The 25,565-nt window shown below is 35.6% G+C and overlaps 1 protein-coding gene across 1 annotated transcript in view; it reads left to right on the plus strand.

Annotated features, from left to right (window-relative positions):
• The window catches only part of LOC150084642 (crooked neck-like protein 1), a 211,774-nt gene that overhangs the window by 173,232 nt on the left and 12,977 nt on the right, over positions 1 to 25,565 (plus strand). Inside the window, 1 exon segment of the mRNA XM_090376310.1 lies at positions 15,267 to 15,359. Within this exon segment, the coding sequence (XP_090232436.1) occupies positions 15,267 to 15,359 (93 nt within the window).

Below are 25,565 nucleotides of genomic sequence, written 5' to 3' on the forward strand. Positions count from 1 at the left end.
CAAAAAGGATTCTTCTGCTCCTATGCTTATCTTTAGTGACACTCTGATTTCTAGGCAAAATGATATATCTCTTTTGGGGATTACCCTGACTTCTAATCTCTCTTGGCACAAGCACATTACAAATATTGCTTCCTTTGCATCTAAAAAACTTGGTTTTCTCTTTCGCTCTCGGCGTTACTTTTCTTCCAAACAGCTGCTCACTCTGTATAAATCGCAAGTCCGCCCTGCCATGGAATATTGTTCCCACATCTGGGGTGGTGCCCCCAAAACCTCTCTCAGGCTTCTTGATTCCATTCAGAAGAGGGCAGTTAGGTTAATTAATGATTCATCTCTAACAGAGTCTCTCCACTCGCTTTCTCATAGACGTACTGTTTCTGCTGCATGCCTCTTCTACAGATACTTCCATGGGCACTGTTCTTCTGAATTGGCTTCTATAATTCCCGCTCTCTCTTTCAATACGGTCCGAATACGTGCCACCACCAGCCAACATCCATTTACTGTCCAACTTCAAACCCACAGAACCAACTTTTCATCTTCCTCATTTATTCATTCAACTGCCATTTTTTGGAACAACCTTCCTTCATACGTATTTCCTGAAAATTATAATCTGCAGAAGTTCAAGTCCAATGTCAACAAATATCTTCTTTCGTCTTCTCAACCTCCAACCCAAGCACGGTACTAAGTACTATAGGTTCTAATACCTCTCGTGTTTGGGGTTCTCTCATAAATAAATAAAAATAATGACAAGCCAGCAGACCATTATCTGCTGTCTTCTGCTTCCCATTTGTTCCCTTCTTATCATATTTTTTTACCCTATATTTCTAATTAGGATTTATGATTTATCTAGGTGCTTTTAGCCTGTTAAATAACATTCTGTAGAAATTAAATTCTTACTTACAAAGTTCCTGCAAAATTACCAATAGTAAGTATGTATCATCAAGCAGTGAATAAACACTGTGAACTGAAACATCTGGTATAAGTTAACTGTTGAGTTAAAAACAAAAGTAAGCAACCAGTGTGATTAGGGCCTTAAAATTCTTCATTTACTGTAATTTAAAATGTTATTTAAACAAAAAAAAAATTCTCAAGATTCTATGAAGTTGAATAAAGTAGAAACAGTTACAAGTATAAGGTAGAAAAAGTTACAAGTATAGTAGGCTACAACTAATTAAATATTCAGATATATACAAAAACAAGCTAACATTATTTGAGCTTGTGAAGCTATTCCCTTGACAAAATTTACAGAGTTAGTTAATTACTAGGTAAAAATAAATGTATGAAGCATAATACATTACAAATTGTAAATTTACTGTTGAACATTCAGTGAAATATACCATTCTTTGTTCGTAATAATAAATTGCAATGAATGGCATCAATTTAATTGTATCTCATATTGTGACTACCATCACAACGAGTTACCATGCATTACACTACCTCGAATAAGTAATGCTTCACCAATGGAGAAGACTATTGTTACTTATTCTCAGTGGGTACCACCACCCAGACAACACCATTTTAAGGCTTGTTGGCCTATCATCGGTGGGTAGGCATGTACATGTACCCTGGTGTTGCAGTCACACATACCCCGTTATGATACATCTAGTTATGTACACCCTTTGGCATCTCTTATATTGTGAAGATGTACTTCAAACTGAGTTGGCATGATTGAAACACCAGGGCACCTGCCCACTCACCAATGATAGGCCAACAAGTGTTGAAACTGTGCCACCTGGGTGGTGGTGGTGGTACCTGCTGAGAATAAGTAACAATAGTCTTCTCCATTGGTGAACGTTACTTATTCGAGGTAGTGTAATACATGGTAACTCATTGTGAAGGTAGTCACAATATGAGATACAATTAAATTGATGCCATTCGTTGCAATTTACTACTACGAACAAAGAATGGTGTATTTCACTGAATGTAAAAAATGGAGTTAGTTAACAAAAAAAATCCCTCAAAGTTTATTCATGATTTATGAAATTCCTGAAAAATTAAGGAAGCAATGGTTATATATATATATAGGAAAGCTTTTGATACTGTGGCACATGGAAAACCACTGTACAAGTTGGAGCAGTATGGCATTAAGGACAAATTGCTACAATGGATAAAAGGATGGTTGAGTGGGAGAAGACAGAGTGGCCATCAATGGACACTGCTCTTCATGGACTAATGTTATTAGCGGACTCCCCTAGGGTTCGGTGTTGGGTCCATTGTTGTTTTCGGTATTTATCAATGGTATATCAGAGTTAATGTCTAAGTTTGCAAACAATGCAAAGGTTGGCATGGTTGCTAATGACAGTAATGATAGTACGCTACTGCAACAGGATCTGGAAAAGTTGAGCAGATGTGCCTTTTTTTTTATATCATATGATGTGAGCAATACTTGAAGGAACCAGTTTTTTCCTGCTTCCTTCATGTATCGTGGCACCATCGTAATATCCAAGCCCACGACCTTTGGTTGCCAGGCAGGCACTTTACCCACCCGGCTAGCCCAGTCAGCAGCAGATGGGCTGAGAGGTGGCAACTGAAGTTTAACATTGACAAATGTAAAGTACTGCATATGGGTAGCAGTAACCCCAGAGTAATGCATCAACTTGGTGGTACTACACTCAGGGTAGTGCAGAATGAAAAGGACCTGGGTGTAATTGTGCAGCCAGATATGAAGCTTTCTGATCAGTGCAAAAAAGTCTGCAAGAGTAGCTCGTGGTGTCTTGTCAATGATATACAGGAATTTTGCTAGCAGGAATAAGGGGATGATTGTCCCCTTGTAGGGCGCCTCCGTAACCAGGTGGGAAGGAGCAGCAGTGCGTTGCACACGCTTCTTGATTAGACCGGGGTTCGAGCCCATCACCACCAAATACGGAGGATGCGGAAAGGTCAGGGAATGACTACCGCATATTCCCGGAGCAATATGGCCTTAGTTGCTAATGTTCCTAAAAACCAAATAACAAATAACAGTCCCCTTGTATAAGCAATGGTCAGGCCACACCTTGAGTACTGTACACAGTACTCAAGGTGTGCCTCATTTTAGGAAAGATGTAGAGCTGCTGGAACGAGTACAGAGAACGGCAACAAGATTGGTGAGTTGAACAAAGGGTTGGTGTTACCAAGAAAGGCTTAAATTCTGCAAACTGCAGCTTCTGGAGACTAGTCACCTGTGAAGTAATCTGATTGAGGTGTATAAGATCTTGATTGGATTGAGCACTCAATGCTAATGGGATTCTTCCTCTTGCTCAGATTACTCACCTGAGGAGGCATAAATTCAAATTGACGAAAGACAATTGTAGAATATATGTGCGGAAATTCGCCTTTAGCCAGCAGGTGGTTGATAGTTGGAACAAACTTCAATCTGTTGTAGTGGAGGTTAGCAATTTAAATAAGTTCAAAGTAGAACTAAATAAACATTTGGAGTGAATGGATGGGTGAAATGGGAAGGCTTATTTTTTTTTATTTATTTATTTTTTTTTTGGCTGATGCTGTATAAGCTTGCATTCTTGCATCATATGCCCTACTAATGCTAAAGCTCAGTAATTTCTGTGATTATTTCCCTGAATGCTTTCCATTTAGAATTTGTTGTGAGGCCAACTAATGTCATTAGTTGGCCTCACTGTATAGAATTTAAAAACTGTCTGAGGTCACTGTAGTCTCCTCTCTGAAAATAAAAGCTTTTCCCTTCTCCCTTGATGATAGTTACATCTTTAAATAAATTCTGCATCAATCCTCTGTGATCACTGCCACCTAGTATTGTTTTATCTGCAGATTCTTGATTCATGAAGAATTTCTGCTGATAATCATATTCTCAAAAATATTGCTCTCTCTTGCTCTCATTGCCTCTCTAACATGTTCCTATTGAAAACAGTCATTCAATAAATCCACCAAAGTCCTGCTGGTGTTTGATGACCAATCCACAATTTCCATTCAATATCTAGAAAGTTAAAATCCCCCAATTCTAAGACTTTCAGATTTACTGGCCCACTCTATTTCTCTGTATAGGTTGATTGTTGTACTCATCACAGTCATTAGACCTATTCACTTCTACTCTCATTTTTATTTTCTCAGTACTTGTGTCACGCCAAACTGACAAAATTGCACCGACCTTGGCAACTCTTCTGCTTAAATGTGTGCCATCTCGGAAAAATGATTTCTTTCTGCTAACTAGTTGCCCATACACCAAAAAAAAAAACCCATCCCAAAAAATCATGCTGAGTCCTTCAAGCCTTGAGTTAATTGGAAAAGTTTATATCATAAAATTATTCCATCATGGCAAGGTCAAAATGATTGCAACAGGATTACATTCTGCCCTGTCGTACATTTTTTTGTGTGGGAGGGCAAAATAACTATGTATTCTTTCATTCAAGACCTCAGTTCCTTTACATTTAATACCCACAATACCCACATTTATAACCTAAATCCCATTAGTTCCCTTGAGAGCTAACAACTGATTAGCTAAATTGTTGAGTGTTTACACCAGGCAGACATATTCTTATTCTATTTCACCTATCTTAATTTCAGAATGTATTCTCAGTTTCTCTTACAGTTGGAGGAGCCAAAATGAACTCTTCATGATTTATTTCTGAGAACTGAATCAATTAAGAGTCCCATTTTTATTCTTCTCCAGGGCATCAACATGCTTTCTAAGCAACACAATCTCTTCTATTAATGCACCAAATTTTAAATTCAGATCCTGCACACTTTGCTTCTAGTATACGGGAACAAGGCATCAATTATACAATGGTCAAATATAAAAAAAAGATTTTATAACAATACAAATTTCAAAAAATAATCCATTATTCATAATGCAAGCTTATTTTTATTTTATTTTTTTTTGCACACAAGGTAAATTTAATGCCAGTTTTTGAAGTTTATGACGTCACTATCAATAGAAACATTTCTTGAAATTTCATAGATCAAATATACATGCAGAAAATGTGCTGTACCAACATTGTTTCCGAAAAACAATTAAAATAATGTAGACCTCTTTTTTATCAAGTGCATGTTGTCGTGTAATCATTTTTACACTACTTTTTCCAATTTCCACTGTGGCTTCCAATAGATGAATTTCCTTGAATTTTTGTTTTTCCAAAACAGTTCTTATAAATCTTTGAGCTGTATTTCTCATATCAAGAAACAGTCCTGGTGTGCATATCTCTCTCTCTCTCTCTCTCTCTATTCCCGATAAAGCAGCGCACAGACGCCATACCAAGTGAATGAAGCTACAGCTGATGCTCAATGTAAACAAGATTAGGTGTGGTAAGCATGCAGAAACATAGTAGTAGAGGCATGCAATGCAAGAAAGCAAGCATATGAGCTTATGTAGCATCAGCCAAAATAAATAAATAAATAAAACAATTTCATACATCTATTCCATCTAAAGGTTTGTCCATTTTCTTCTTGAATTTATTTAAACTATCAACTTCCACAACAACAGGTGGAAGTTTTTTCCAGCAATCAACTATCTGCTGGCTATAGGCTAATTTCCGGTGATTTGATTGAGGTGTATAAGGCCTCAATTTGAATTAATGCCTCCTCAGGTTTGTAATCTGAGCAAGTGGAAGAATCCCTTCAGAATTCAGCTTGCTCAACCCATTCAAGGCCTTATACACCTCAATCAAATCACCTCACAGGTGCCTAGTCTCCAGCTGCTGCGATTTGCAGAACTTAAGCCTTTCTTGGTAATAGGATCCCTTCATTCCCCTCACAAAACTTGTTGCCCTTCTATGTACACTCAAGCAACTCTACATCCTTCCTAAAATGAGGCCTTCAGACCTTTAGGTAGTAATCAAGGTGTGGCCTGACCATTGCCTTATACAAAAGGATAATCACCTCCTTTTTCTATTAGCAAAATTCCTCTATGTCAATACCCCATGACCTGCTCTGGCAGCCTGTTTGCATTGCTCAAAAAACTTCATATCTGACTGCACAATTACTCTCAGGTCTTTTTCATTTTCTACCACCCTAAGTGTAGTACCACACAGTTAGTACGTTTCTCTTGGGTTACTGCTACCCACATGCAGTACTTTGCGTTTGTCAATGTTAGAAACTTCAGTTGCCACTTCTTAGCCCATCTGCCCAACTTTTCTAGATCCTGTTGTAGTAGCATACTGCCATTACTGTCATTAAAATGCAGCCAACCTTCGTATCATCTGCAAACTTGAACATTAAGCCTGATATGCCTTCATCAGTATCATTGATAAATATATAAAACAACAGCAGGGCCCAACACCGAACCCTGGGGGATTCTACTAATAACATTAGTCCACGAAGAGCAGCATCCATTGATTACAACTCTCTCTCGTCTCCCACTCAACCACTGTTTTATCCATTGTAGCAATTTTCCCCTAATGCCATACTGCTTCAACATGTAAAGTAGTCTTTCCATGTGCAACAGTATCAAAAGCTTTCCTGAAATCCAAGTATATGATATCAAAATTATTATTTTTTTTTTTTTCAGTTACTTTGTAACCACATCATAGTATTCACTCAAATTTGTCAGACAAGACTTTCCCTTTATGCTGTGTCTGAATTATTACTCTTTAACCAGTGACCATTATTTTGTCCGGAACAGAAGTTAAACTAACAGGTCTGTTATTACTCGTGTAGCCCTTTGTGAATTGGGGATAGATTTGCACATCTCCAGTCCATGGGGACTTCCCCCGAGTCCAAGGATGCTCTCATAATTATGGCTAACGGTTTGCTTAGTTCCTTTGCTGCCTCATTTAATATAACTGGATAAATCCCATCCACCCAAGGTGCTTTTCCTCTGTTTAACTTCAACACTTTCTCCTCCACTTTGCTCTCAGTTATTACAAAATCATTAAGCTCCCTGTTAAAAGTTAATAAACTTCTGTTCTTCACTTCCCTAAAGAATTCCTCATGTGTGAGTGTAGATGCAAAATACAGTGGTACCTTGGATTACGAGTAACTTGGTATGCGAGTGTTTTGCAAGACGAGCAAAAATTTTAAATAAATTTTAACTTGATAAACGAACGAGGTCTTGCAATACGAGTACAGTCAGTCCTCGTATAACACGTGTATACACTACACGAATTCGGTCATACACGATTTAAAAATACGGGAATGATATCTTATATAACATGAACCGAATTCGCCTTTGTGTTTACAAGAAATGGCAGTCGAACGCAGAATCACCCCAACCGAACGCAACCTGATAGGAATGAAGAGAAGATTTTGAAAATGTATTTATGGTTTTTTATATCAGTGAAGGGGAAACATATTTCACCATAATAACGTAAAAACCAACAATTCCAGCTAGTATAATCGCAAATGCAATTAGATCGAGTTTACTACCAGTTTATAAAAGATTCCACTAGCAGGAACACAACTGGAAATTGTTTTATGGTAGTAACCCCTAGAAATGTGCTTTAGTAAAATGTGAGGTGTTAATAGTGTATCTCTGCCTTCACAGTGTTGTTTATTCAGTTGCTACACGCGCGGAGCTTTGTTTATGTGTATCAAGCGTGCCTCCTCATTTTGTAATAGTGCGAGCGATGAATCTGATTTCCGTGAAATCCTCAAAGGAGGCAAAAGCAACTGTCATTGGAAAGATTCCTTGTTAAAGTCGCACAAAAAGAAAAAGTCAACAGATAGCAGTGATTCCGTTAGAGACAGTGAAAGTCGTCCTACCCAATAATTAATAAATTCGATTGCTTTATGTATATTAAATTTAAATATTAAAAATATAAAAATATATTTTGTATTAATCATTTTTGCAGTATATGAATATTTTTGAGTTTTGGAACAAATCATCTGGGTTTCCATTATTTCTTATGGGGAAATTCGCTTTGATATACGAGTGCTTTGGATTATGACCACGTTTCCGGAATGAATTATGCTCGCAAACCAAGGTACCACTGTACTCATTCAGTTTGTCAGCTGTCTGAGCAGGATCATCAACAATCAAACCATCGATATCAAGTGGACCAATCTTATTCATCCCCTTTCTTCCAGAGTTTATATAAGTAAAGAAGTTCTTGCTGTTTTTCTTAGCATGCTTTGCCAAAGATTTCTCATAATCTGGCTTTGCTTTCCTAATCTCCTTTGTGATTCTATTACAGACTAGCTTATTTCTGCCATAGGCTTCTGTGTCGCCTGATAATTTATATACATCCCATGCATTTTTCTTCTCTGTGAGTCTCATTAGTTCATCTGACATCCATTTAGGCCTAAACCTTGAACAATATTTCATAATCAGTATGAAACGCCTAGTAGCTTCTACTATTAATTCTTTGAATGCTTCCCATTTAGAATATGCTGTTGGTAACATCTGTTACTGTATTGAATTTAAAACTGTCTGAGACCACTGTAGTCACCTTTGCGAAAGCAAAAACCCTTACCTTTACCTCTAATGTTAGTTACATCTTTAAGTAAATCCCACATCAGTACTCTGTGATCACTGTCACCTAGTGATTCCTTTATCTGCAAATTCTTAATGCATGAATAATCACCGCTGATAATTAGATCAAGATTATTACCCTCTCTGGTTACCTTTCGAACATGCTGCTGCAGAAAGATTATCCTATTAATACACAAAAGTCTTGCTAGTGTGCTAGTGACCAACCCACAAGTTTCATTCAATGTCTGGGAAGTTAAAATCCCCTATTATAATACAATCTAATTTACTGGCCCATTCTATTTTTCTGTACAATTGTTCATTGTACTCATTAGAGTCATTAAGCCTATAACACACTCCTACTCTCATTTTTGCTTTCCCAGTGCTTATGTCACACCAAACTGGCTCAACAGTGCAACGTTCATCTATGTCAACTTGGATGCACTTAAAAATAGATGCAGGAAAGTCAAACAAATGCAATATTGCATTTGTTAATGAGGGCAACACCTATTTGTTTTCCTCATGAATAATTTAAATAGGCGTACCAGCATGCATACTTGATCCTAAATTTTTCTGTTTATGCAAAGAGATTTCTGAAAATTTAAATAGGAAATAAAAGAGAACGCTTCTGTTTACAGATACTGTGTGTTTCATCTGTGTGGACATTGTAGAAATTATAGCATCAATTATTTTTAATTTGAATTGGATTAGTTTAGTCCTGGCGAACTGGTTTTGGGTTTTAACAAACAGCTTACAACAATGAAATCAAGTAGCTACTAAACTTAACTGGGCATGCCAAAAAAAAAACCAAACCAAGAGCAGTTGTGTGGTTTACTTTATATGCTTAAATTAGAGCCCATGCATGTAGCATGGATTCCAATAGGTATCTGAGGGAGTTTAGCTCCAGATTTCACTATTCTTTCATTAAGAAACTTATAAGCTGCTGCATTGTGGTCAGTAGAAAACTGGCAAGCTGAACTGCCTAAAGGTAATTAAGGCACCTATTGGTGCATTACTTGCCTTTAGGCAGAATTACTGGATTTAGGGTTGTATACCAAGGAATTTTGAGGGAAATACAAGAGAGTGTATTGAACCATTAAGATTATGAGAGCTTCACTAATTCATAAAGCAGTTCAATCTAAAACTGAAGTAGGTAACTTACTTGTCAGTCGGTCAGTCTGACTTCAGTGTTAGGGAAAATCATGGAGGTGCTGTGCTGACTAAGAATGCAATACAGGGCATAGATAGAAATGGCATTTTGTGGGAAACAGATTGTTTCTGTAAAGGGAAAATCTTGTTTAACTAATCTAGTCAGCTATTTTGAAAGAGCCACTTGTGAGCTGATTGCAAGAAATAATTTTAACATTGTTAAAATATTTGGACTTTAGCAAGGCACTTGACCCTATCTTTTACAAGAGGTTACTGAATAAGCTAGAAAATCCTGGCATCGTAGGTAAGGTCCATAGATGGATGACAGGATGGTTGCAGAACAGAAAAGGGTTGGAATTAATAGTTACTCTTCAGATAGGGTTGAGGGCTAGACATGAGATCCCTAAGTGATCACTGCTGGGACCAGTGTTTCAAATTTTCTTATATGAATTGATGAGGGGATACAGGGAGCGATATCGAAATTTGCAGATGTCAGGATCAGAATATTGGATTTACTGAATATAAATTAATTGCATTCTTTGTAAATAAGCAACATTCCGTGAGTGGTGAAAGTAGGGAGTGAAAAAGAAACTGTGCATAAGCAGTACTGTAAAGGTAAAATGAAACTGTGATTGGCAAGGGTACCTGTATAAAAAAATTTTCCATAAAAACGTGGAAGCATATTAATGGTTTCATTGATTAAACAGAGAATAAAAAACAGATTATTCTTTGTGATACAAATTTTCTGCACTCCCAGATTGACTTGTCATGTAAAAAATCTTCAGCCAAATCAACATATTTTTATACATTCAGATTATTTGAGTGGTATTATACAAAAGATTGACTTTGTTTATCTTTTTCTCTAGGTCAGAGGTTCCTAAACTTTCTTAATCCGCGGTGCCCTTAGTGTCCCAGTAAATTTTTCACGGCACCCCTAGGCCAAAAGAAATACCTAACACAGTGGTTTTCGACCTTTTAATAATCCAATTCTCTCTGTGTATATATATTACATTTAAAAAATATGTTATATGATAGTTATTATAACAATATAATTATAAACAAAATTACAATTCATAATACAAGTTATATATACTTATATAATAATTTTATTCTTTATGTAGAGGTACTAAATAAACATCAATTATAGATCACCACAAAATTAAAAAGATACAGTACAATGGATACCGTGCATCTTTTTATAATGAAATAAATACAGCAGACTCTCGATTTACTGGGACGCTTCAAGACTCCAAATTAAAAAAATCAACCAGAAATCATAAAATTCAAGTAATAACTAGAATAGGTATAAACAGATGTTTTGCAAGTCATAAATAAGCGACAAGAAGCGCCATTATAAGTCATCATTGGGAGTTTAGTGTACCTATTACCTTTAGTTTAGTTTGTTTTAGTAAGTCGCGTCGATTGTTGTGTTTCGTCACACTGCAAAAGGACAAATTTTGGTTTGGTATTTATTTCAGCGATGTCGGTATTTTTATTTATTTATTTTTTTTTTGTTTAGAAATCGCAAAAATCATGGGCAAATGCACGAGTTGTGCTTTCAATAAAACAAAAACTTGAAGTTATTCAAAATTTTGAAAACGGTGTATCCGTTTAATCTCTAAAGAACCAGTATAATGTTGGTGACCAAACCATATGCGACATTGTAAAAAATAAAGGGAATTAATTTATATGTATCCCATGCACTTTTCTTCTCTGCCACATCTCAGTAGTTCATCTGACATCCATTTTCTTCATTGATATGAAAAGCCTAGTAGCTTCTTTGATTACTTCCTTGAATATTTCCCATTTAGAATTTGCTGTTGGTAACATCATCAGTTGGTCCCACTGCACCCAATTAAAAAATTGTCTGAGACCTCTGTAGCCACCCTTACAAAATCATTTTCCTTTTCCCCTTGTCAATAGCTATGTCCTTAATTAAATTCTACATTAGTACACTGTGATCACTGGATCTTTTACCAGCAGATTCTTAATGCATGAATATAGTCTTGTTAACATGAATACTGTTGGCCACCAAATCCATAATTTATCACATTTATTTTTAAAGCCATACAACTGATACTATTAGTAGAAGCACTCCCCAACTTACATAATACTTGACTTACGTAAATTCGACTTTATGTAAGTTTTTGCTGGCCAGTGCAAACTGAAAAAAATATATGTATATGGAAATGTATTTTGGATCCCACAGGAATAAATGGAGATATTGTGAAAATATCATAATGTAAACCCAATAACACATTGGGGTTTTTTTTTTTTTTTTTGGTAATTCATTTCTAAACCTTAGAAGTTGAAATTTTCAATATATAACTAAGCTATTTAACTCTCTAAAAAGTCATTTTTATAATGGAAATTGTATTAGTTTTATATAAATTTGTCAAATAAGCACAGCACAAAAATCACTTTTAACTAAAAGATGTAAAAACAAAACACGCTTACAAATGCTATTATTGGCTGAGAGGAAGGGCTACATAGTCGAGCGGAGAATGCATTACACTTTCATTGTTATCATATGTTCTATAAGAATCAGTTTTGAACGCTTTATGATATTTTTCTAAAGCATATTTCTGTTTATTGTATGATACTGTAAAACAGTAAGAAAAATTTGCATTTTCCAGTTTATTGGGCTTTTCTGTTAGTGAAATCTGTTATAAATGGCTAGTAAACTCGATCTTATTGCATTTGTAATAATACCGATAACTAGAATTGTGTGGGTTTTTAACTTATTATGGTGAAATGTGTTTCCCCATTACTGAAATCTTCAATCATATAAAAAACATAAATTCTCAGAATCTTCTCTTCATTCATATTTACTTATTATAATGATGAAGGGAAAGCGACTAACGGAAAGTGCAAGTGGTGGCAGTGCTAGGAAATGAAACAAAATTGATTTAGAAATGAAAATGATTAAGAAGTAAGAAGCAGGACAAAGTTGATCTATTGCACGGAAATTAGGTCTTGCTGCTTAAACAGTTAATACTATTTTAAAGAACAGTGCACATATAAAAGAACATGTTAAGGGATCAACGCATTTAAGATTAACAGTGATTACAAAACAGCATTCAAGTGCTATATCGAAGATGGTAAAGCTATTAATAATATGGATGGAAAATCAGATTCAGAAGCAAGTGCACCTGAATCTAATGGCCATTCAAGCAAAAGCAAGAATTATTTAAGAAGATATTAAGGATAAGTATGGCAAACCCCAAGCCAAGTTCGTGGCAAGCAGCAGGTGGTTTAATAGGTACAAGCATTGCGCTGGTTTCAACAACGTTAAAGTAAAATTTTTGTAATTGCACACTTTTGTAATTTTGTATGCTTTTAAAATTTTTCCTACGCATAAGATAAAAAAAAAATTTAATAAATAATTCTATTTACATGTTCATCAAACATTTCTTTTTTGCTTCAGTCAAATTCAGTGTTCATAGTTAAGAATGCTGCATAAGCCTTTAGAGAAATCCCGACTTATGTAGAGTTCCACGGAATGCAACCCTTATGTAAGTCAGGGAGTGGCTGTATATTCCTTTAAGTTTTAACGCTTAAGTGGATCAAATCAGCATATAGTCACCTTATTGGTACAGTTGCACTAAGACATGTTGTTATTTGGTTTTTAGGAGCATTAGCAACTAAGGCCATATTGCTCCGGGAATATGCGGTGGTCATTCCCTGACCTCTCCGCATCCTCTGTATTTGGCGGTTTCGGGCTCGAACCCCAGTCTAATCAAGAAGCGTGTGCTACGCACTGCTGCTCCTGCCCACCTGGCTACAGAGGCGTCTCTCTAAGACATGGGTAATGTACCTAGTTGCAAATTGTACAGTCGAGTGCGATATGCACTTATGGCTGTTTTTAACTGTTTAAAACAGTTAAAAACAGCCATAAGTGCCATAAGTAGGTGAAACAGTTATAATCAATTTGAACACCATAAATTCTTTTGATCAGGCATCCACCAAAATTTATACAGGTTCTCTGACAGCCATGTTTTTTTTTTTTTTAAAAGAGATTTCTGTGTTAATGGCCAATGTTATTGTTCTTTGGCAGATTAAGCTGTAGCTCTATTCCTTTTCTATTCCTATTTTATTTTATTTTTTTTTTTTTATATATGATGATCGTGATGATAACTTTAATATATATAAACACTTATGATTAAAGGCTGTAATATGTGATCAGTTCCATTATTTATTAACATCTGTGATATTCATGATGTATCCTCTGTATTTACCCCTGATTGGTTGTTGCTGACAAGGAACACAGCCGTTACTAATTTGTTGAAAGTAGTAGACATTGTTTTGGCTCATTCTAAATTACAGCTACTCAACTTAGAGTTGCTGTTCCTTACACTTATTTCTTTTGAAAATAAATTGTTATTCATATTAGTTTTTTTTTATTAATCATTATATTAGCAAAATCTTTGTTTTCTAAAGTGAGGGCAGGTATCCACCCTGGGCTGTATAATTTACAGTTTATTGGACATAAACTTGCGGAACAAAATTTGCTTGCTGGCTATGAGTTGTTGCAAGTTTTTGCTGGTGTTTATTGCAACTGTGTTCATTATGCTTGCTTTTTTAATTGCTTATTGTATAGCTAGTTTACATATCAAATTAATCAGTAAATTAAAAAAAATATTCAAGGTACTTACATATAATTTCAATCCTGATTTTTATCACTGTTGAAGAGTGCAATTTGCCAAAATATATGGTATATGGTTTAGCAAACCTGAGATATGAGTATTTGCTCAGGCTCTCAGGATAAATTGTATGATACCCGCATTATACCAAAAAGATTAATCATCATACTCTGCATTCTAAATAAAATATATCATTAATGTCAAATTAAATTATTGTATTTCCTCTCTGGTGTTTTTTCTTTTCTTTTTTTTTTTTTTGGTTTTTTTTGCATTAATTATATGGCAGTTTAAAAGTGTTATATTACTATTGGAACACTTTCCTGTGGCCACCAAAAGAGGGAGGTATTCTTTGTGATCACAGGAGGGGAGAGAGTGTAATCTAAAAGCTTTTCTTTTATTCTTGTAAGTGACTAGCATAATTTTCAGCTGTTAGTAAAAAAAAAAAAAAAAAAAAATTTTTTTGTCTGGTACTTTGTTCTTTTTATTTATTTTTCTGTTATTTTATTTTTTTTAATGAAATATTACTGAAGCAATTTTATAGGTTATTGCTTTTTGCATAAAACTTCATAGTACGAAGTTTCTCATTTACTAGTTTTTACCAATGTCCCAAGGGATAAAATAATATTGTTAATAAAAATAAGTTCATAACACAGGAAAATTATTAAAAGGTAGACGACCAAGCTGCTGAGTCTCTCCCTCTCTTTCTCTCCTTGTTGAATAATTTTGGTATTTCATGGTGGTTAGATTTATTGCCCAAAAACAAGCAGTGTCCAGGTCTCAGGGCTGCAGAATTTCAAATGTTGCACTAGTAGTTTAGAAAGGTGATCATTAGACAAATGTAATGTTAGGAATTTTTTTTTTTTTTTTGTCTGCTAGTAACTTGCTGATTGACTACTGTTTTGATGCATAGTTATAATCAACTTAAAAATTTGTAACAGCATTTCATTTACTTCTAAGACTTATTTTGTTAAGGTTATGGTATAGTTTAGGGCTAAAGCCTCAGGTTACGTAAATAGTTTAACTAATGTACAAGTAGTTTCCAAATTATTTGTTTTGATCAAGTTATACCTAAAATATAAAAATTTTACATGATTTTTCTCAGTTATGTCATTTTTCTTTCATAGAATGCACATGGAGATGATCACTCCATACATCATGTGGAGAAGCAGATGCCAAAGAAAGTAAAGAAACGGAGGAAGATTAATACAGAAGATGGGGTAATTATATTACTTGAGATTCAAATTGTGCTATATTTTTCTTTAATAGTTTTGATTATTTCCTTAAAACTATTACTGTATTATATCATTCTTAACTGTCAGTAAAAAAGTGAAAATTGTTTACTTTTTAGTTCTTCATATAACATAGCCAAAATCATAAATAAGCATCTCTTTTCCAGCTTCTCCAAAATTGTTTAACAAAACTATGGGACCATCCTGATTTGATTGCACATTTGTACAATAATCAAAAAAGTATTGTAAAAATACTTTTTACAAAAAAGTATTTTTAAAAGTATCAAAAAAGTAAACTATCAGAAAAGTATTTTATTTAAAAGGAAATAAAATCTGTGTAATTATGTCACAAGTAACAGCATTTCATTTACTTCTAAGACTGTTATTTTGTTAAGGTTATGGTATAGTTTAGGGCTAAAGCTTCAAGTTATGTAAATAGTTTAACTAATGCACAAGTTAGTGCATTTGCATCATTTCTGTATATAGCCAACTACATAAGTAGCTATAAATTGGCATCATTAAGTATATCTCATATTGTGAATACCTTCACAACGAGTTGCCATGATGTTGCACTACTTCGAATAAGTAACGCTTCATCATAGGAGAAGACTATTATTACTTAATCTCAGTGGATACCATCACCCATACGGCACCGTTTTGGAGCTTATTGGCTCCTCATCAGTGGGTTTTACGTAACCTGAGACTTTGGCTCTAAACTATACCATGATCTAAATTACTCAACACCATCAGGCATCTCTCATATTGTGGATTTATACTTCACAACTGGGTTGTCATCATTGCAATACCAGGGTACCTGCCCACCCATCCACTGATGAGGAGCCAATGAGCTCTGAAACGGAGCCGTATGGGTGATGGTATCCACCGAGAATAAGTAATAATAGTCCTCCCATGGTGAAGCATTACTTATTTGAGGTAGTGCAATATCATGACAACTCATTGTGAAGGTATTCACAATATGAGATATACTTAATGAATTAATAACTACTTATGTAGTTGGCTATGTACAGAAATGATGCAAATGCACTAACTTGTACATGTGTTAAGATTATTATAGTACATTTGTTAAGATTATTATAATATTCTTATTTCATATAGAAAATATATTATCTCGACACTGAATCTAGCCAAAATTATATAGGATCCTTGCATGCTACCTTGGTGGTAGTTCTCTGTGGCAACACAACCATTGTACATTGCACAATAGCTATGCCATTTTTCATCCATGTAGAGAGGTCTGGGTTTGACTACCATCATAGAGAAGAGGAATTAGTTAATGACTTTTTGTTGTGCTAATCATAGGTAAAGATGTGAAGTTTTCCCACGAATATTCTTAGACGTTTGCATCTGACCTAGCAAATAATATTTTACAGGTCACCCTAACAACTCCAAGATTGAACTCAGAGTTCCTTGTTTTCTGATTGCCATGGTCAGTATCTTGCTCAAGTTGGGAACCACTTTTACAAAGGTACAGTATGATGGGCTGTTAGTGTGGACACCAAACTATCAAAACATTCTGTTACAAAATCTTATTGGTTGAGGAAATGTGATAAAGAATGAAAGTCTGGGCAATCGTCTCTTGTCTTTCAGTAGCAACTGAAAACTAAAGTATTATGCTTTCCATTTCATAATTAATTTTGTTCCAACTTTTTGATCTTTTCTTGATCAAATACTCTTGATCTTTTCCTCACCAACAACTCTTCAAATTATATGGTTCAGTATTATGGTGTCTTTTCTGGCAGAGCCTCTCTCATGGCTATTCTCAGCTTTGTCTTTTTGCATTAAAAATGTGAAATAGGATGATCAGCATGATTTAAATTTCTGTTTCCTATAATTGGATTACTGTTTTAAGTCTTCTGATCCTAGTGTCTGCTCAGGTCATATTGATGAAATTTTTTTTGAAGGGATGAAATCCTTTATTCCATATTCCACTCTAAAATATTGTCCATCTAAACTGAAAAAATGTGCTAAGGCCCAAGATAAGTATATAGCATTTTGAAAATGGTTTGCATAAAAAAAAAACCAGCCTCATTTTCTCCTACACTAAAGTCCACAACATTGTAAAACAATTATTAATTATTCTAAACTCTATTTTCAACAGGCTAAAATGGAAAACTTCTTGTCCAAATGGTAAGCAAGCAAGCATTCTGGTCTCTTGCCAAAGTGAACAAACACTTCTGTCCATTTATACTCCCACCAAATTTCTGTTGTCTACAACTTCAAAGATAAGTGGAAATTTCTTGTTGTCTTGGAAACCTAGAAAACCTGGTATGAAATGGGCAGAGTGATTCATACGTAGAATAGAACAAGTGCAACTTACATTATGGTTTTAGTTTACTTGTTTTAAACAATAAATAGATTGTTTAAATAAATAGGTAAATCAAAAAACCACATTCCATGGGAAATTACACAAATCTTATTTAAATCACTAGAAAAGTGAGAAAAAAATATACTTGAAACTATATTACATAATGACATCCTTTCCTAAAACTTTCTATCAATATGGATTAAAATGTATGATGATCTTCAACCAGGAATATGAGATGTTAATCCTCCAACCTCCGATTATCAAAGAAGTCATCTTTTAAGAAAGGAAGAAAGAAAGTTAGCATAAAACTTTCTTTGCAAACTGCTAAGCTTACATCTGCTGATTTTCTTACAAGAAAGCAGATGTAAGCTGACCCAAAACACAATGGCAGTTTTTTGAAATGCCATTTTCAAAGGGCAAGCAGTGACATTTTACAGTTTAATTTATTCCCATGGGAAGTTCCATTTGCATTATTTCATAGGCGTGAGGAGGAGAAATGGAAAGTAAAAAATGAACAGAAAAAGGAATGTATGAGGACCTCCCTCATATAAAATAATAGGTTAGGGGCAGGAAATTAGTAAAAATTAAGAAATGAAAAAAGTTTTTCATTCAGAAATAAACAAATGTAGTTCATTTAATATTAGGGGAGGAGAGGGAGCATATTTAATTTTACTCTATTTACTAAACTTACTCTTCTGATAATTTACTGGTCTATGACCTATTAATATAACTATTTGTTGACCTAATTGCAAAAGTTTAATTGGTTTTCAATTTAAACATCATTGGCTGTCTATCCAATATTAATATGTTATCGAATATACGAAGATGACCTGTTTCTAAGTAATGTGAAACTAATTTGGAACCTTGTTCAGGTGGATTACTAAATTTTTTATTATATGCTACATTTTATGAGTTCTTATGTTTTTGCAATCAAGTGTATAAAGATGTTGGATACTACCGATACATATGCAGTTACATTAGTTTCTTATTTAAAATTGCTCTTCTTAGCTGTTTCTGCCATACTCTTTAAGTATCTAAAAATTTTCTTAGAACTAATGAATGCTAAATTTAAATCTGCTTTTTTTGAATATTTTTTTCAATGACCAGTGAAACATTTCAATATGTGACATATGGCAAACCAGTCCAAAAACACACTGAAAAGGTAATTATCCTTATTTATGGGTTTATGACAGACTTTTATTACTATTTTTTTCATTAATATTAAACTTAAAAAACTTAAGTTCTGAATTTTCTCATTTTTGATTATAAATTTCAGTATTATTCAATCTGTGGAATGTTTCCTGTATCGTATCTGGTTTTCCAACAAGAAAACAATCATCAATATCTTCCTTATAACTTTAATCGGGGGGGGGGGGGATGCTTAGAAATGACTTGATTCTATATTCCCAATAGCTAGAATTCAGATAAATATCCAATTACACCAAACAAATATCTTGTAGTTTACTTTATAGATTTTGGGGTGCTAAACATGGAAATAGTGCTTAAAATGGCAAATTGGCTCTTGTTTTCAAAAAATAGGAATTTTTTTTATTTATATGGCAGTAAGATGTAGCTACAAACATACCTGTGTCAAACATATGACCTTTTCGCCATTCACTTGTATTCAGCTTCAGGAGCATCTCTTTTCACCATCCAACAGTAATCGGCCAATGTGGCGGCACTCCATTTGCTTTTGTATCTTTGTTCCATCGTGGTGAGCACATGGCAGCATTCACCACGTTCATTGCTGATGGCACCAGTTTGGCAGTAAGGAATCCAGGTGCGAAATGCAAGAAATGCATCTTCGACGACGTGTTGCACCCTAGTTTTTCATAAGAAGTAATGAGATCTTCCACAAGCTGCCTGTAGTTGCCATGTCATCTTTAACGTTTCCTAGAAAATCAAAACATTTTGAAAGGCTTTCCTCTCTAATTTCTTGCTATCGCTAAGGGCACATTTGAACTGTTTGTCTTTGAAATGTTGCCTTATTTGTGGACCAATGAAAACACCTTCCTTAATCTTCTCTGTACTAAGTCTTGGAAATTTCTCTTGCTGATATGTGAATGCAGGATCGTTCACCAAAGCCTTCACAAAATTTTTCATGAGTCCCAGTTTGATGTGGAGTGGTGGAAGCAAAACTTTATTTGGATCTACCAGGGGTTCAAATACTATGTTCTGCATTCCAGGTGTTAATGATTTTTGTTGAGGTCAACTCCTCTTCTCATATCCTTCGCACAACTATCCCACTCACAGAGAAAGCAACAATACTTAGTGTAACCCTTTTGTAGTCCTAATAAAATGGCAGTTACCTTCAAATCACCACATACCTTCTACTCATACTTCTGATAGTATACACCTAAGAGGATGTTCTCCATATTTGCATGTTTCTTTTTGTGGATGGTATACACAAGAGGTATTGAAGGCAGTATATTTACATTGTGTAATAACACAGCCTTAAGGCTAACCTTAGAAGCATCTATAAATAGTCACCATTCTTTGGGAACATGCCTCATGTTCAATGCTGCCATTAGACCATCAACATCCTCACAAACAGTGAGTTCACTTTCTGTTTGACAGAATTGATCATAGCTTCTATTTCGAGTACAAAATATCACTTTCACAGAATGATCTAGAACAGCAGCTCCCAAACTACTGAGATCTACGGACCCCTTCAGAAATCAAAAAAAAGTTTGCAAACCCCTAAGTACACACACAAACACACACGCACGCGTGCAGTGGAACTTCTCTATTGCAAACTTCTATTTTACAAATTTCTCTATATTAAGGATTTTTTTGCAAATTGCATGTAAAATTAACCCCATATAGTGAAGTGTTAGTCTCTCTATAATGAATTTTTAAAAAAAATTAGCAAAAGCATTTTTAAAGATTTTTCAAGCATTTACTGCTAAGCAGCCACTCATATAATATAATACAACTTCCTTCTCTCCGAAATTGCTCATTAGCATCTGGAATTAACCATCCTTTTAGTGAACACTTGTGGCCATTGACTCCCGTAGGAGGGTCTTTGTTTCATTTGTGTTGCAGTTATAAATCCAAATGGGTTTCTTAAAAGTGGTCATAAACTTTGCAATAAACAGGGTAGATATGTAAATTGATGTTGGCTAAGGAGAAAATGAAATTTACTGCAGGCAAACCCTTAACGTGCTGCAGTGGCAATGTTAATACATAGAATGCTTCAATAGTCGATTTTTAGTAATGCCTACTGAGTGACATTTGCTTCTCACCTCAACCTACCACTTGGCCTTCCTGTCAATCATTACATGATAGTTTTTGTATCTGTCTGTTCTCATCTAACTGGACTCCCAGTAGATGCTTTCATGAAATTTTTTAAATTTCATTCTTTTAGAATGATTTGTCATCAACCACGTAGGCTATTATGATTTTGTTTTTGTTTTTTTTTGCTGAAAAATAACATACATTTATTTTATACATAAAATAACAATTGCTGAAAAATAACATACATAACAAAAATAAAAATAACATAAATTAAATAACATACTACCCCTCTTACGGCAGAGGGTGCTAAGAACCTCTGGGTACGACCAGGCTGCCATGCACGGAAACTGAACTTGGCCTGTTACGATGTAAGATCGCTCATCGGCGAAGACAGGATATTAGAGCTGGAAAAGGAACTAGAAAATGTGAATTGGGATATCATCAGTTGAGCTGAAACAAGAAGAAGAAATGAATCACTTATAAGTTTATCATGTGGAAATCTGCTGTACACCAATGGAAACAGTGAAAGGAGTGAAGGTGGAGTTGGGTTTCTGGTCCATAAAGATATAAAAAACAACATTTTGGAATTCAAAAGCACATCACCAAGAGTGCCAAGACTAATACTCAAGATTTCTAAGAGTTACAAGCTAAAGGTTATAATGATTTATGCACCAACATCGAGCCATGATGATGAAGAGGTTGAAGAAATGTACAACGAAATTGAGAGTCTTCTAGATTAGCAGAAAACCCACTACACTATTATTATGGGAGACTTCAATGCTCAGGTTAGAAAAAGACAAAACAGCTCAGAAAGGGGAACTATTGGAAATTTTGGAATTGGTGAAAGACTTGTGGAATTTACAGAATCTCAAGGATTGTCAGTAATGAACACTTTTTTTCAAGAAAAGGGTGAACAGAAAGTGGACATGGAAGAGTCCAAATGGATTAACAACTAATGAAATCCGCTAAGTGGTGAAATCCAAAGCCGCTAAGTGGATTTTTCTTATTTATTGATTTGAAATTATTGTTTTTCTAAAACTTTTGATTTAAATTTAGTAATATAACATTATTTTGTGATTTTCTGATTAATTTGGTGTATTTATTCTTTACTCGGCCTTGTAATTGCATAAAAGTATCGGTAAGGTTAAGTGTCCGTAGATTCACCGTCGTAACTTTCCCGCCTTTGTGATACGATAGTTATATACCGTACTAGATAGCTTTAGTTGAACTTCTTTAGCAGTTAAATTGTACTTTTAAATAAATACATATAACGACTTAGATTACAAACGTAATATAATTAATTATATTTAACATAATTAATAACATAACATAATTATAATTAATTAATTAATTAATAGAATCATGACTCAGACCAGAGCAGCAAAGCAAAAGGCTCAAGCTAATGGAAGTTCTATGGCTCAGAGCAGAACTGAAGGGGGGCAGTTGTCCTCTGACTCACAGCCTTATAAAATGCACTATTTGCTTGATGTTTGCAGAGCAATAACCCTTCCCTTTACCCCTAACTACCATTAGGGGTAAAGGGAAGGGTTATTGCTTCCGTAAAGGTGACTACGATGGACTGAGACAGTATTTAAATTCTATACAGTGGGACCAACTGATGATGTTACCAACAGCAAATTCAAAATGGGAAGCATTCAAAGAGCTTATCTTGGAAGCTACTAGGCTTTACATACCAACTAAGAAATATTGTTCAAGGTTTAGGCCAAAATGGATGTCAGATGAACTAATGAGGCATATGGCAGAGAAGAAAAATGCATGGGATACTTACAAATTAACACATGACACAGAAGCCTATGATAGATACAAGTTGATATGCAACCAAGTTACAAAGGAGGTTAGGCAGGCGAAGGCAGATTACGAGAAATCCTGGGCAAGGGATGCAAAGAAAAACAGCAAAGAGTTCTTTACTTGTGTAAACTCTAGAAGGAAGGGGATGAATCAGATTGGTCCACTTGATATTGATGGGTCAACTGTTGATGATCCTGCTCAGGAAGCTAACAAACTAAATGAATATTTTGCATCGACATTCACACATGAGGAGTTATTCAGCGAGGGGAATGCCAGAGGGATATCAACCAGAGGTGTATTCAACTCTAGTAGTAAGCTACAGAATCTTGAAATAACTGGGAGTAAAGTGGAGGAGAAACTGTTGAAGATAAACACAAGAAAGGCACCCGGGGGGGATGGGATCTATCCAGTTATATTAAAGGAGGCAGCAAAGGAAGTAAGCAAACCCTTAGCCATAATTATGAGAGCTTCCTTGGACTCAGGGGAGGTACCCATAGACTGCAAATGTGCAAATGTGCAAATGTGACCCCAATTCACAAAGGAGGATCAAAGGCTGACACAAGTAATTATAGACCTGTGAGCTTAACTTCTGTTCCAGGAAAATTAATGGAGGCACTGGTTAAAGAAGCACTGCAGGATCATTTAGACAAGACTTCAGGAAGACTGCTACACAAATTGGAGCAGTGTGACATTGGAGGCAAATTGCTGCTATGGATAAAGGGCTGGTTGAGGGGGAGAAGACAGAGAGTGGTAATCAATGGACACTGCTCATCGTGGACTAATGTTATTAGTGGAGTCCCTCAGGGCTCAGTGTTGGGTCCATTATTGTTTTCTGTGTTTATAAATGATATTGATGATGGTATATCAAGCTTAATGTCCAAGTTTGCAGACGATACAAAGGTTGGCAGGGTTGTCAAAGACACTACTGACACTGTGCTACTGCAACAGGATCTGGAAAGGTTGAGCAGATGGGCTGAGAGGTGGCAAATGAAGTTTAACATTGACAAATGTAAAGTGCTACACATGGGAAACAGCAACCCCAGAGCAACGTATCAATTCTGTGGTACTACACTGACAGTGGTAGAGAATGAAAGGGACTTGGGGGGTGGTTGTGCAGGCAGATATGAAGTTCTCTGAGCAGTGCAGATGGGCTGCAAGAGTAGCTCATGGAGTATTGTCAATGATATACAGGAATTTTTCAGCAGGGATAAGGAAGTGATTTATTCCCTTGTATAAGGCAATGGTCAGGCCACACCTAGAGTACTGTATACAGGTCTGGAGGCCTCATTTCAAGAAGGATGTAGATCTGCTGGAACGAGTACAGAGAAGGGCAACAAGATTAGTGAATGGAACAAAGGGGTGCTCTTACGAAGAAAGGCTTAAGTTTTGCAAATTACAGTGTCTGGAGACAAGGCACCAGCGAGGTGATCTGATAGAGGTGTATAAAGCCTTGAATGGTTTGAGCATGCTCAATGCTGATGGGATTCTTTCTCTAGCTCAGAAGAATCACCTGAGAGGGCATAAATTCAAATTGAGGAAAGACAGATGTAGGATAGACGTGCGGAAATTTGCCTTTAGCCAGCGGGTGGTTGGTTGGTGGAACAGACTTCCATCCCTTGTAGTGGAAGTTGATAGCCTAAATAAGTTTTAAGGCTCAGCTGACAGGTATTTTGAACGAACAGAGGGGTGAAGTGGAAGTGGGTTTTTTTTTTTTTTTTTTGGCTGATGCCGCATAAGCTTGCTTTCTTGCATCAAATGCCTCTACTAATGCTAAAATCAACTTCATCCTCACTAACAGAAGATATATCATGAATAATGTTATTGTCCTGAATAAGGTAAACATTGGAAGTGATCACAGAATGGTAAGATGCACACTTGATAAAGGAAAGATAAAAACTGACTCAAGTAAACAATATTAAGGTCTTTGAGATAACAGAAGAGGAGAAAGAGCAGTGTGTACTGGAACGTAAGAAAACGTTTGAGCTTCTGCAGGACCAAGATATTTACGATGAATATTACAACTTTCTGAAAGTGATAAAGCCCAAGAAACCTATTGGTAAAAAGAAATCCAAAGAAGAAAAAATTAGTCAAGAAACACTTTTTATGATGAACCGAAGGCGACAAATAAAGAGCAAGATAAACACTGACAAGGAGAAAATTGAGTGTACTGAGTTATGCAAAGCCATTAGAAAGAGGCTCAGTGAGGACATAAGAAGATTTAACACAAGAAAAGTAGAACAAGCATTAAGGGAAAACAAAGGACTTAAATGAGCAGCCATGAGCAGTAATACAGAAAGACAAATGATACTGAAACTGAAGAAAAGCGATGGTGTACTTATAAATAGCAGAGAAGGCATAATTCAAATAGCAGAAGACTTTGGTCCTTGAGGTTGTCACAGACATTCTCTCAGATATGCCAGTCAAGCTGTACTTGCTACCTGGGAGTCTAAAACGCTGATGGAACTGATATTCGGGTGACACTCCAGTCAAGTGGACCCAATTTTGGCGAAGTCCAGACAGTCTGTGACAGCCAAATCCTCTGCTTGCACCTTCACGATGCTGGGAATGTTAGTAATCCTGGGTATAATGTCCATGCACAAGTACATGGTGGGTCACCACCCAGGTGTGAACCAACGTAAGCAGTGGTTGAGGTGTGGCGCTCACCCACATGGAGGAACGCTGCCCCTCTATGTTACCAGGCAGGACTAGGTGGTAGATTACTCTTATCAACCAGTGAAATACCACCACTTTGCTTATTGGAGGCTTGAACTGGTGGAACCCATGTTTAGTCTCTAGAGCTACGTTCCGGTCAACCCTTCCCT

Source organism: Mastigoproctus giganteus, chromosome 6 (genome assembly GCF_048544385.1).
Source record: "Mastigoproctus giganteus isolate SK-2022 chromosome 6, ASM4854438v1, whole genome shotgun sequence".
Classification (NCBI taxonomy): Eukaryota; Metazoa; Arthropoda; class Arachnida; order Uropygi; family Thelyphonidae; genus Mastigoproctus; species Mastigoproctus giganteus.